General features: G+C 42.0%; 2 protein-coding genes across 8 annotated transcripts in view; both read left to right on the plus strand.

Annotated features, from left to right (window-relative positions):
- The first annotated feature begins 508 nt into the window (after nt 1–508).
- POLR2K (RNA polymerase II, I and III subunit K) lies at nt 509–3883 on the plus strand. 4 transcript variants are annotated; one of them, XM_040548618.1, is made up of 5 exons: nt 509–606; nt 724–772; nt 2383–2446; nt 3198–3290; nt 3742–3883. In XM_040548618.1, exons 3-5 carry the CDS (start codon nt 2386–2388, stop codon nt 3762–3764), a joined length of 177 nt encoding a protein of 58 aa, XP_040404552.1. In that variant the 5' UTR covers nt 509–606; nt 724–772; nt 2383–2385; the 3' UTR covers nt 3765–3883. The 4 variants fall into 4 exon arrangements, with proteins under 4 accessions (XP_040404552.1, XP_040404553.1, XP_040404551.1 ...); XM_040548619.1 differs by having other exon boundaries at nt 520–606; nt 724–811; XM_040548617.1 differs by lacking the exons at nt 509–606; nt 724–772 and adding an exon at nt 608–723.
- Nucleotides 3884–4537: 654 nt separating this feature from the next.
- The window catches only part of SPAG1 (sperm associated antigen 1), a 43928-nt gene continuing 34974 nt past the window's right edge, over nt 4538–13491 (plus strand). Inside the window, exons 1-4 of one of the 4 annotated variants that reach the window (XM_040548611.1) lie at nt 4538–5483; nt 6959–7100; nt 7648–7807; nt 11667–11792. In XM_040548611.1, the coding sequence (XP_040404545.1) occupies nt 6961–7100; nt 7648–7807; nt 11667–11792 (426 nt within the window). In that variant the 5' untranslated portion in view covers nt 4538–5483; nt 6959–6960. Of the gene's footprint in view, nt 5484–5653; nt 5859–6958; nt 7101–7647; nt 7808–11666; nt 11793–13491 lie in introns of those variants that run through there. The other 3 variants (XM_040548613.1, XM_040548612.1, XM_040548615.1) reach the window with 3 other exon arrangements.

The raw sequence follows: 13491 nt of genomic DNA on the forward strand, positions 1-13491 counted from the left end.
GAAAACAGTCTACAAAATGCCTACTGAACGTTTGTCATTTACACCATTTACACCACCAGGGACTAAGAAAGCACTTAGTATCATTTCATATTTTGGCTGTACTATTTTGGTTCGGTATGCTGGAGTATTTCTGCTCAGGATGCTGGAAACACTGAAATTTAAACTTCTTCCATAATACGATCCTGCAATTAAAATATATAGTATCATAGCTTGTGAATTTTATTTAAAGCAGGAATACACACAGCCTGCAAGGTACCAAATTTAGCTTTATCCAAGGACCTTAACGTGCTTCTGAAAACAACAAGGACCTCGAGGTGAGACAGTCCAGCGGCTTAAAATTCTGCAGTCGCACGATGCGAGCCGCAGCAGGATTTTTGGCTGAGTCTGCACAGAGGTACAGCCAACTGAAAACCACAGAGTTTGACCCAAAGCACGGAGGCCTCGGGACGAGCGCGGAGCCCCCTCAGGTTTCCTCGGCAGGCGCCGGGCTCGCTCCCGCCACCCGGCGGCGCTCCCGGGCCGCCCGCTCGGAGGGGCGGCGGCGCCGCGTCGTCATCAGCCGGCGCCGAGAGGCCGAGAAGGGCCGCGGTTCTCTTCGCGGCTGGGGTGAGCAGGGAAGCTTCGTTAAAATCCCTGTGGGGTTCTAGAGGGTGTCTAGGGGGCTGCGAGGAGGGCAGCCTGCCCCCAGCGAAACGCTAAGGAATGCGTTTGTTTCTCCCGCAGGTACGTCTGGAGGGCTCGGCGATCGTGGCTGGAGCTCCGCGTCCTCGTGGTGAGTTGTGGTGTGACCCTTAATGCTTGTAGCACGCAGGTGTGTCTGTGTGCCTTTTGGCTGTGCCAGCTTGTGCTTTAGCTGCTGGATGTGTAGACGCTAGCGAAATGATGATGTCTCCCTGCAAAATACAGAGCTCTAGTTCACTGCTCTCTTCTGCAGCTGTGTTGTTGTGCTGCATGGCCAGCAGTGCCTCGAGTAAGCTGTAACTGGTAGTTCAACCTTCAGATGTAACTGTGGTAGTTGGTCCTCCTTAGTCTGGTTCACTTTGAAGATACTGCTCTTCTTAAGTGCCAGGGGATGACTGCCAATACCTTACTATAGCTCATGATACAATAAAGCTATAACGCGTGTTTTAAGGTGCTACTATGATAACAGTAGAGCAAAGACTTACTTAAAAGCTGTAGAGTTTAATGAATTATCTTGAGTTATCTAGAATGGAATGGCATAGCGTGTTTTTTTTTTTTTTTTAGCGAGGGGGCTTGGCATCTGCTGATCAGACTTCTGTACATAAAGGATGAACTGTTTCTGTCAAGCCTGACCTTCTGTCCTTAAGTCCCAAGTGCATTTATACTGGAACAAACTGTGAAGATCAGGGAAATATACCAGGGAATTAAGTGAAAGTGTCCAGGACTCATGCTCATGAGGAAGCATTGTGAAGGTCATTTAATAACCTAATAGTTTGGAATTCCTATTCTCTATGTCAGTGGGCACAGAAACAACAACCCCAAAAACCTGCAAGGAGATATTCATCTTCTGTCATAGAATGGGTGGGAGAAAAACTGTTTGCTATTTCTCTATTGTAACAACCTTGATGCTTGCAAACATATTTATGTGATAGGTTGGGATTACTTAAAACTTCATTAAATGTTTGTGGAGTAGACTTAACTGTTGTCTGATAATGAGAAGGAATACTTGCCTCCAAATAAGCTTGAACAACTTAAACCATTACAATAGAGCACTAAGAGGTGCTTGAAGTGTACCACTAGGCTATCTAACTTTAATCTTGAGTTAGGTATAGAGACCTATCTTGGGGTTTTGAGGGTGGAATTTCTTCTATATGGCCCCTCTTTATTTTATTTATTTAAACACATATTACTTTCCTGCCTACAGTCTGTTCCCAGGATTTCTAATCCATTAGATTAGAATTTGGTTAGCTAGTGTTGTTCGAGAGCAGAAAAAAGGCGAGGATTATCTTGTTTATGATAGCACGGTTGTTACGTGAATGGTACATGAATTGTTTTATTTTTCTGTTTCCATCAAGGTTGAAGGGAAGAAAGAAAATATTTATTTGCCTTTTGTGTTTAAAATTATCTTTAATACATAATGATGTACAGACTACATTTTTGGAGTTTTTTTTCAACACCCAGTCGGTGAAGCTCAGTGCAACCTGATCACACTGTTTTGAGAAGGCAGTTGAGCTAAATAAGTTTCTGAAGTCTCTTCCAATGTGAGTCATCCTATGTTGGTGTGTGTCAAATAGAGTTGGAATTTGTATTTACTTCGAGGAAGTTTTTCATCTTCTGCTGATTTTTGATGGAGATGTTTCAATATTTGTGTATGCCTTTTAAAAAAACTCCTGTGTATATTTTGTTTTTTTATTTATGTAGAATATGGATTCACAGAAGGATGTTCAGCCTCCAAAGCAGCAGCCAATGATTTACATTTGTGGAGGTAAAGAAAAGACATTAGTGAATTCTTTTCCTTGTTACTGGAGATCTGGTGTTCTTATAATGAAGAATGCATAATCATAGTACTGAATAAATGAAAATAGCATTGTGAATCCTCATGATTTTTTAAATTTAACTCACTGATGCTACCACGTATATGGTAGCATACTAATAATACATACAGACAGCGATATGGAAGTAATTCATTAGAGCTTCTGTTGCTGTGTGGAAGTCCTGCATCTCCACAGGACAAACTTCTGTTTAGTGCATTTTGGGGTGAGGATTTTCTGGAAATACAGTATGGTCACTCAACTTTTACTAAAGTGTAATAGTCAAATTTTCTTTCACCTATAGATAAGTTAAAAATGTAAACATTAGAGAATTTGAGTGCTTAAGAGTCAAGGTGTTTTGGAGACTTAAGAAAATAAACTTGGGAGGCTGAGGGGGCGGGGCTGAGCTGAAGTTTTCATTAGTAGACAGTCAACTGTACAGGATACATACCATTCTCAATACCACTAATGATATGGTGATTTCTAGCAAGGTCCTCTTTGATATTAAAAAGTGAAGTTTGCCAATTTTTTTTTTTCTGCACAGAATCTTAATATCATTCAGTTCTTTATACAAATTCACTACAAGTTATTTTCTGTATTATGCTTTTTTGCCACAAGTAAGAATTAAGACTTCTGAAAGTTGTCTATGCATTAACAGTGCTGTTTTTATTTACTCACTCCAATTCTCTTCCTCCATCACATCAGAATGTCATACAGAAAATGAAATAAAGGCAAGAGATCCCATCAGATGCCGCGAATGCGGGTACAGAATAATGTACAAGAAAAGGACAAAGAGATGTATCCTTTTACAAAGTCACATGAATGCGTTTGGGGAGGTGTGAGTTGGGGTAAGGCATCTAAGGTAAACAACATGGAAAATTTGAGTAATTGTGCAAGAATCCTTCAAAGCCAAAAATCAATACAGTAGAGCAGACTATAGAGGCATCTCTGCTGTGTAATTGGGGACCTTGTTTCCTGGTGCATTGTCTCATTTTCCATGTACTATGACAACTATAATCACCATAGTCTTGTGGGTGATGTATAATGTATGGTTGATATCATGCAGCCTTTTAAGAAAGGAAAGTGTTGTGGGGTTAATTAAAAATGAGTTCTAAATGCTTTTATATGGTTACTTGTGACTTTAGATTTGGGTAGTCTTCCCTCAGTGCCTCCTTTTCTCTCCCTGATCTTTCTCTCTTTTTTTCCCTTCCCAACCACAACACGTTTTTCCTTAACTGCACCATTCCAGTGGTGGTTTTTGATGCCCGGTGATGTGAGCTGAAGATATATTGATTATTATGCTGCAGTTTATTATTTCTGACTTTGTTCTGTAAATCTGTTAACGTACAAATGCATAGTTTTGTTTTGAGATATTAAAATATTAAACTTCACTTAGTATTTTTTGTCTGTACTACTACAGGTTTCTAAAACTGACTTAAATTTTAGTCAGAGTACATAGAAGTCTGTTAAATTCATTGGTATTGTATTTGGTTTTGAGTTAATCTTGTTTTCATGGCTCTCATCTAAACCTTACTTGCATCTTAACTTTATTAAATGCTCTGGACTCCTATGAACTGCATAAAATCTTGGTTTGAATAAGTTCCAATAGAAATAAATTGAAGGGTATGTAAAGTTAGGTCTGAAACACAGATTTGGATTTCAAAAGAGCAAGTATCAAAGGACTTGAGAGCATCCAATTTGGTATAAAAATTACAAAGCATGTGTAAACAAATTTCCAACCAGTGTGACTTGGTTGTACTCAAGAAAAGAAGGAGGACTGTAGTTGAAAGATACCCTGGGTAAGGGTCCCAAGGCTAAAATAATACCACTTTGCTTTTCAGATGACTTTTTGTGAGTCTGTAATAAAAAGTGCTTGTTTTGTATTTATTAGCCAGAACTATGCATCTGTTTGTTCAGAAAGTGTTACGTGTTACTAAAATACCCTTATTACTGAAGAGTATTATAAAATACTGCTGGATTGTGTCTGATACTAATTTACCCTATTGAAATGGTAGGGTAAATTATTATTTTGATAATAGTGCCAATGGTGCTTTTAATAATGACATAACAGGTTTAACTTCCTATCAATATAGCAAGATACCTTTCTTATGGAATATATGGTCATATATTGACTGGTTCATAAATGAACTATAGTGGGTTGTTCTAGGAAATGGGATTTTAAAAAAATTTACAGCCATTTTGTTTTCTTGGCTATCTTACCAGATCGTTCCTGTTAAGAAATTTGTCTAGGATTTCCCTTGGAAAATCATTCAGCAGGGTGATGTTTTTGCAATAAAGTTTCAGTTTGAGTTTTAGCAGTGGTGTGCGTAAGCATGTACATTCTGCGTGCAAGACAGGAACAAAAGCTGAGCTATTTTTCCTGAGTGTCTGCTCAGGAACTGCCCACGGAAGAGGTAGGTGCTCGTGCTACAAAAAGCCTGGTGGGACCGCGTTCAGGCCCTTTTGACAGGTGATGGAGAGGAGCCTCTGCTCAGAGCGGGGAGTGCAGGCTGCTGAGGAAAGCAAATGTGGCCGGGTCTGGGACAAGGCTAGGAAGGCGATGGTGCTGTAGATAACACAGCTTTGGAGAAACTGGCGAGGAGCTAGATCAAATTGTACATTTAGGCTAGATAAAATTGTATGTCGAAGGTAGACTGGTGATGTTTTATGAAGGCCAAACCCCCAAACTGCTGTATTTCTGAGGTGAATAAACTCTCCAGAGTCAAATCACTTCTAAAAATAAAGAGCTTTTTAATTTATAACAAGGGACGTTTTATTTAACACAACATAACGCGGGGCATGTATTTATAATAGCCATAGAGGGATTTCTCTATGGTTCTCCACCCCTGCCACCTGGCGGAAAGAACGACGTCCCCGAGCCGCAATGTGCCGTGTCCCTGCGCCATAGCCCCGCTGCGCCTGCGCGGGGTACGCGCGGGGTACACGCGGGCCGGGCAGCGGCTGTCCTGGAGGCGGAGCAGCACGGGGCAGGTGGGTGCCGGGGGCCCTCAGGCGGCGGCGGTGGCGGCTCCGCCGAGACCCAACCGGGCCCTGTGGGAGCCTCGCGTGTGGGGCGGCCGCGGAGGGCGGTGCGGAACCCGCCCCGTCCTTCCCCCTGCCCTGCGCGCCGACCGCCGCCATCTTGTATATAGCAACCGTTGCCGGGGCCGGTCGCCATCTTGTATATAGCAACCGTTGCCGGGGGCCGTCGCCATCTTGTATATAGCAACCGTTGCCGGGGCCGGCCGCCATGCCGGGGGTCGGTCGCTGCCCCCTGGCCGAAGGCTCCGTTTGCAAGGCCGGAGAGCGGGGTGGAGAGCTCCCGTTCAACCCGGTGTCCTTCACACCGCACTGCGCGAGAGCTGGGTGAGGGAGCCTGGGGATGAGGGCTGGTTTGTTCCGTGTTCCGGAGACTTGTGGAACTCCTGCAGCTGTGTAAACGCTTGCGTTTTTGTGACTGCTGCCTGGGTTGGGTGTTATTATTATCTAGCTATTTTGCATATTCCTCTGTCTCTCCATGCGTGTTTTTTTTTCCTATACCAAAACTGTAGGTTCTAGAGGCCAAATCCTGTCTTTATGCAGTACCTAATTACGACCGCCTATTATTTAAATTATGCTGTATTATAAACATTTCATACTATTACAAATTAATATAATTATGCACAACATTAGAAAAAAATTATTTTTATTAGATTCGTGTCTGCACGTAGTTATCATCACATGCCGCCTGGCTGGCTGCCCTCATAATACCTGTTAAAATAACAGCATTTTAAGCACAATGTAGCGTGCTCTGTGGAGCAGAGCTTGGAATTGAAGTAGAAAAAAAATGCAGTAAAGCAGTTCAAAGGTACAGATAGACAGGAAATGTCTACTTTGAACACCTCACTTCATCTGTTACATACATACTGGAAAAGATCTATATTAGTACGGTAATATAATCAGAGACCCAGAAAACGCAGTTAGTGAGGGAAGGCAAACAATCAGATTAGTTTGGGCTACAGAGAAGACAAGGGCTATCATTCCATAAGATGCAGTGAATCATCTTCCTTCTGGAAAAAAAAAAAAAAAAAAGAGAAGTCCCTGCACCATCATCTTCTTTATCGTGACCGCCCTTGCTTAAAATAAGTAATACCATACCATGTTTAAAGAAAAGCAGGTAAAGGGGTAGGCGTAAATATGGTAACGTTTTTTTTAAGATTTTCTGATATGTTCTGCCATGCAGAACCAGTAAAGTTGTGCATATTCTTTTTCCAAAATGTATCTTACATATAACCATACGTTTGTCAGTAGACCTCTGTCAACAACCGTTTGTGTGATCAGGTCTTCAAATTGGAGGTTTTTACTTTTGTGGCAATAGTTTTGCTTGCATAACAAAGTAATACCTGGCCTGTTCCTTAAATTACTGTTGCTTTAAAAGATAACTAGATGTCCATAGATTTTTTTTTTTTTCTTCTTTTACTATTTAGTTATGGGTGATGAATCAGTACCATCTTTGCTGGACCAAGGAACCACAAAAACTTATCAAATACCTATTGGTCATCTGGACTACAAGTTCATTGAAAAATGCACAGATGTTAAACACCTGGAAAAGATTCTCAGGGTATTAAGGTAAACATATTTTCTTAACTTCATTATTAATTTTATTCCCCTTCTGTAAAATTCAGAGGAACTTGGACCTAAATATCCTATTTGTCTTTGAACCTCTTTGTGCCTTTCTAATTTAAAAACTAGAAATTAAAATATGATGTTAAAGTAGTCATGTTAAAAATATCCAGATGATTAAACTAAAAATCTAAGTCCTGTTTTAACCCATTAAAGAGGTTTGAGTAACTCAATTCCATCTTTTTCTCAAATGCTGCCACTGGATTTTGGTTTTGTCATGAAGCTATCTTGCATATTTGTGTTAACTTCAGATGCCATACCTGTTTAACTTTTCCTGAAAACAACAAGAACGTTTTTATGAGCACTGTGAACTGTGTATGTATGTCCATTGGAAAGTGGCTGAAGGTTAACTCGCTGCAATTTTCTGATCAAAATGATACTAGGAGATGATAGAATTCAGTTGTAACAGGAAAACAGTCTTCTATAGTCACTGTAGTATGCAGAAAAGTATGGAGATTTTTCTTTTGTAACTTTAATATCTTTCATTGTAAAGGTCTGGTGAAGAGGGATGTTATCCCGACCTGACACTGTTTTGTGAAAAGCGCATTGAGCATTTAGACCCAGGGAGCAGAGCTCTCAGGAAAGATAAGCCTGCAGCCACAGCTTCTGATTTTACAGCTGAAGAATGGGAAACAATTAATGGTGAACTGATGGTACAGTATTACTCTAGTTTATAGTGGTCAGTAATGTAATCACTTTGATGTATCAATCTGGAGTGATTGTTCAACTTCATCTTGTGCTTAAGTAGAACATGATTATTTGATTAAATCAGGAAGTGATAGAAGAATTCTGTTTTTTGTTTGTTTGTTTAATTTATTAACGCTACTGAATTTTTAATGCCCATTATAATTCTACAGAACTTCTTTATGTATTATTTTTCATTCAAAAAAGCACAAAATAATTGCAAACTACATTTATGAAATCCACTTTTCTCAATCTGTGTATATAAAAGCAGAAGAATATTCTATACTGTTTCTATACTGTAGGAACTGAAGTGTACTTTATCCAGCTGAAAATACTGAAGAAGTCTAGATGAGCATAAGCATTTTAGATTATGGTATTTTATATGAAAAACAGATTCTCTTATAGTGAAGAATGACACTAGCACCCCTTACCTGTGATTTAAAAAAAAAAAAAAAAAGAAAAGATGTGTATATGAAGCAACTATTTTTCTGGCCCAGAAGCAAACATGCTATGAATTGAATTGTGCAGGAAAAAGTAAAGCAGCAACATTCATTTTATGAGAAATTAAGCATAGTTGTTTATTTTTTTAATAGATTCTATGAGAAGATAGGCAGATGCTTTTTGTTGCTTTCTGAATCTTTTGGATAACTTAGAGGAAATTTTGTTTACAACATGTTCTAATCATATTATGCTATTTCTGTTTGAAATCATTTATTTCTAGTCCTTTAAGGAAGATTCTGCCAGTGCTTAATAAGCTTTTCAGAAGAGACAGACAGGGAACGAGGGGAGGTGGATGTTGTTCTCTATATTAGGGAAAGGTTTGATTGTGAAGAGATGCTTCTGAGAAACAGCTATGAACAGGTTGAGAGCTTGTGGGTGAAAGTTAAGGACCACACCAATAAAAGTCACCTTTTGGTTGGGGTCTACTACAGGCCACCTGATCAAGGGGAGCCAGTGGATGAGGCATTCTTACTTCAGGTACGATAAGCATCATGCTCGCACACTCTCATCCTGATGGGGGACTTCAACCACCCGGATGTCTGCGGGAAAAGCTACCCAGCAGGCTGTAAGCAATCCGGGAGATTCCTGGAGTGCGTTGAGGATAACTTCCTGGTCCAGGTACTAGACAAACCAACCAGACAAGAAGCATTACTGGACCTGGTGCTGCTCACCAATGCAGATGAGTTCATTAAAGAGGTCAAGATTGGAGGCAGTCTGGGCTGCAGTGACCACGCCCTTGTTGAGTTTGTGATCTTGAGGAATATGGGTCTGTCAAAGAGCAAAGTCAAGACCCTGAACTTCCGAAGAGTGAACTTCAAGCTATTTAAAGACCTAGTAGATGAGATCCCCTGGAACACTGTCCTCAGGGACAAAGGAGCTAAACAGAGCTGGCAGGTCTTTAAGGATGATTTCCTTAGAGTACAAGAACTCTCCATCCCCATGTGTAAGAAAGTGGACAGGGAGGGCAGACAACAGGGATGGCTAAGCAAGGACCTGTTGGTCAAACTAGACCAAGTCTAGGTCAAACTAGACCAAGGCACAAGAGAGGAATGCACAGGCAGTGAAAGCAGGGACACTTGGCCTGGGAAAAGTACAGGGATGCAGTCCAAATGTGCAGGGATGGGATCAGGAAGACAAGGTACAAACGGAACTGAGCTTGGCAGGGGATGCAAAGAGTAACAAGAAGGGATTCTATGGGTATGTTGGTCAAAGAAGAAAGGCCAATGAGAGTGTACCCCCTCTGATGGACGACACGGGTGAACTGGTAACAAAAGACGTGGAGTAGGCTTAGGTACTCAATAACTCTTTGCCTCAGTCTTCGCTGACAGTCGGGCTTACCATGGCCCTCGTTTCCCTGAACCCGTAGATGAGGGCTGGGGAAGTAAAGTCCCACCCACTGTAAGCAAAGAGCATGTTAGAGACCACCTGATGAAACTAAACAAGAATAATTCTATGGGGCCTGATGCCATGCATCCCAGGGTCCTGAGGGAACTGGCTGATGTAGCTGCCAAGCCTCTCTCCGTCATATTTGAAAAGTCCTGGTAGTCAGGTGAAGTCCCTGGTGACTGGAAAAGGGGAAACATCCCTCCCATTTTTAGAAAGGGTAGAAAGGAGGACCCAGGAAACTACAGACCGGTGAGGCTCACCTCTGTGCCTGGGGAGATCATGGAAAAGATCCTTATGGAAGCAGTGTCAAGGCACGTGCAGGACAAGGAGGTGATCTGGGACAGCCAGCATGGCTTCACCAAGGGCAAATCGTGCCTGACCAATCTGGTGGCCTTCTCTGATGGAGTGACTGCATCAGTTGACAGGGGAAGACCGACCAACGTCATCTACCTGGACTCCTGTAAGGCCTTTGACACAGTCCCACATGACATTCTGATCTCCAAATTGGAGAGATGTGGACTTGCTGGGTGGACCATTCAGTGGATAAGGAATTGGCCTGAAGGCTGCACCCAGAGAGTGGTGGTCAATGGCTCTATGTCCAGGCGGAGGTCGGTGATGAGTGGTGTCCCTCAGGGGTCTGTCTTGGGACCGGTGCTGTTTCATATCTTTATCAACGACAGAGACAGTGGGATCGAGTGCCCCCTCAGCAAGTTTGCAGATGACACCAAGATGAGTGGTGCAGTCGATACACCAGAAGGAACGGATGCCATCCAAAGGGACCTGGACAAGCTTGAGAGTTGGGCTCACATGAACCTAATGAGGTTCAGCAAGTCTAAGTGCACCTCTTGTTGGGGTAATTCCAGACATGAGAACAGACTGGGAGAAGAACTCAGTGGGAGCAGCCCTGCGGAGAAAGACTTGGGAGGTTCTGGTGGACAAAAAGCTTGACACGAGCCAGCAGTGTGCACTTGCAGCCCAGAAGGCCAACTGCATCCTGGGCTGCATCCACAGAGGAGTGGCCAGCAGGTGGAGGGAGGAGATTGTCACCCTCTGCTCTGCCCTCGTGAGGTCCCACTTGGAGTGCTCCGTCCAGGTGTGGGGCCCCCAGCACAAGAAGGATGTGGGGCTGTTGGAGCGGGTTCAGAGGAGGGCCACGAAGATGATCAGAGGCCTTTCATATGAAGAAAGACTTAGAGATCTGGGGCTGTTCAGCCTGAAGAAGAGAAGGCTCCAGGGTGATCTTATTGCTGCTTTTCAATAATTAAAGAGGGCTCATAAAAAGATGGAGAACAACTTTTTCTCATTCAGATAATGACAGGACAAGGATGAATGGTTTTAAACTAAAAGAGGGGAAATTTAGATTAGAGGTTAGGAGGGAATTCTTCACTCAGAGAGCAGTGAGGCACTGGAGCAGGTTGCCCAGAGAAGCTGTGGATGCCCCATCCCTGGAAGTGTTCAAGACCAGCTTGGATGAGGCCCTGAGCAACCTCATCTAGTGGGTGGCATCCCTGCCCATGGCAGTGGGGCTGGAACTAGATGATCTTTAAGGTCCCTTCCAGCCTGAGCCATTCTATGATTCTGAATGATTAAAAGCACTTTTGCTTTTATTTTGCATATTTGTCTTTAAAATGGTTCCCCTTTCCTGACTGGAAAAAACAATAAAGGCAGGTGTGGATGTAACTCCTACTGTGTTCATCATTATCTTTGATCGAACTGGCAATGTGATTTACAAAAATAACCCTTTTAACCTAGAGTAAGGAACTTAAGCTTATGTTTAATAATTATTTTTTTAAGCTTGATTTTAAACTTTATTTTTCATCTTCCTCGTAATTGCTTTTCTCCATTAAAAGCAATGCATCATAAGGATAATTGTTTGGATCATTGTAGACTATGTGTATCTGTTCTACTGCTTTAAGGTACAGATGTATTACTTATTTTCAGAGCTGGGTGACAGAAATGCGTGAAGATGATCATAAACCCCAGTTTTTGGGAACAGACACGCTGCTTGAAGGACAAGATAACTTGCCACCTATTCGTTGTTCCAGCAGCTGTCTTCCTGCTAATCAGGTATCTCCAGTTTTCTAAGGCTTTATTTTTACAAGCGTATGTTAATTATGTCTTTCTAAAATCAGAAAATATCATCTGTAAGAACTTCTATTCGTTGAGCCTCTCTTAAATATTTTGTTAACCAGAAAACAAAAATCTTCAAGCTGTCTTGCAGGAGACCAATGCTTAAACAAAAGTGCTTCTTTAGTACTAGCATGCATCTTGTAGTAATGTTATAATTCTGATCAAGAACTCATTTTTGAAGAAAATCTCCTTAAACACCCTTGTATGTGTTTGTTTCACATTTCAGAGTGGTATTAAAGCAGATGAACTAGGTTCCTTTTGGAGGAAGCTATGCCAGGAGCTGTATTCTGCCATTCTACTGTATCTTACTATTATATATACAATATATAATCGTATAATATCTTACCAATACTATATACAGTGCTACTGGTGGGATTGCCAGAAAAGTAGGCGTGGGAATGGGATTTTTTTTGAATTGTCAGATGTTACTATGGATGGCTTCAGTCTGATTCCTAATGTTCTGTTTGTAATTCTGAGACACTGTCATAACAAATTCACTGAAGCATTTTTCTTTCTGGAAGTTAGAAATTTAAATTAGAACAGACCCTTATGGAGTATGTGGTATTTCTTAATTGTTAATGTAACACATTCAAATTACTGATTTGAATTACTGTGTTTTAGTAAGTGCCTGATTTGTGTTCCTATATTGTCAGAAACTACTTCTTACTGTCAGCCAGTATTTAAACACCATACCAAGATAATGGAGAATGCAAAGTTATTGCCATATGTGCTGTACAAAGAGAAACTGGCTGCTTGGACAGGTGTATGCTTTGTTGGGTTAAATGCTGCATGGTGTCCCCAGGGGTTGGTATTGGGACCCATCCTGTTTAATATCTTTATTGATGATTTGGACGAGGGAACTGAGTGCACCCTCAGTAAGTCTGCAGACTTACTGCAATGCTACAGGCTGGGGGAAGAGTAACTGGAAAGCTGCCCAGTGGAAAGGGACCTGGGCGTATTGGTCAATAGTCGGTTGAATATGAGCCAGTAGTGGGCTCAGGTGGCCAAGAAAGCCAACAGCATCCTGGCTTGTATCAGAAATAGTGTGGCCAGCAGGTCTAGGGAAGTGATTGTCCCTCTGTACTCAGCTCTGGTGAGGCTGCACCTCGAGTACTGTGTTCAGTTTTGGGCCCTTCGCTACAGGAACGACATCGAGGAGCTCGAGCATGTCCAAAGGACAAGAAAGCTGGTGAAGGGTCTAGAAAGCAAGTCTTATGAGGAGCTACTGAGGGAGCTGGGGTTGTTTAGTTTGGAGAAAAGGAGGCTCAGGGAGACCTTATCACACTCTACAGTTACCTTAAAGGAGGTTGTGGTGAGGTAGGCATCAGGCTCTTCTCCCAAGCACCGAGTGATAAGACGAGCGAATGACCTCAAGGTGCGCCAGGGGAGGTTTAGGTTGGATATTAGGAAAAATTTCTTCATTGAAAGGGTTGTGAAGTATTGGAAAAGGTTGAGTCACCATCCCTGGAGGTCTTCAAAAAACTTGGAGACCTTAGTGACATGGTTTAATGGTGGACTTGGCAGTGCTAGGTTAAAGGTTGGACCAGATGATCTTAGAGGTCTTTTCCAACCTAAATGATTCAATGATTCTAAGTTTTTATTACTTTTATTCTCCATGCAAGGTTTAGGTATTAGT

Source organism: Cygnus olor, chromosome 2, assembly GCF_009769625.2.
Source record: "Cygnus olor isolate bCygOlo1 chromosome 2, bCygOlo1.pri.v2, whole genome shotgun sequence".
NCBI lineage: Eukaryota > Metazoa > Chordata > Aves > Anseriformes > Anatidae > Cygnus > Cygnus olor.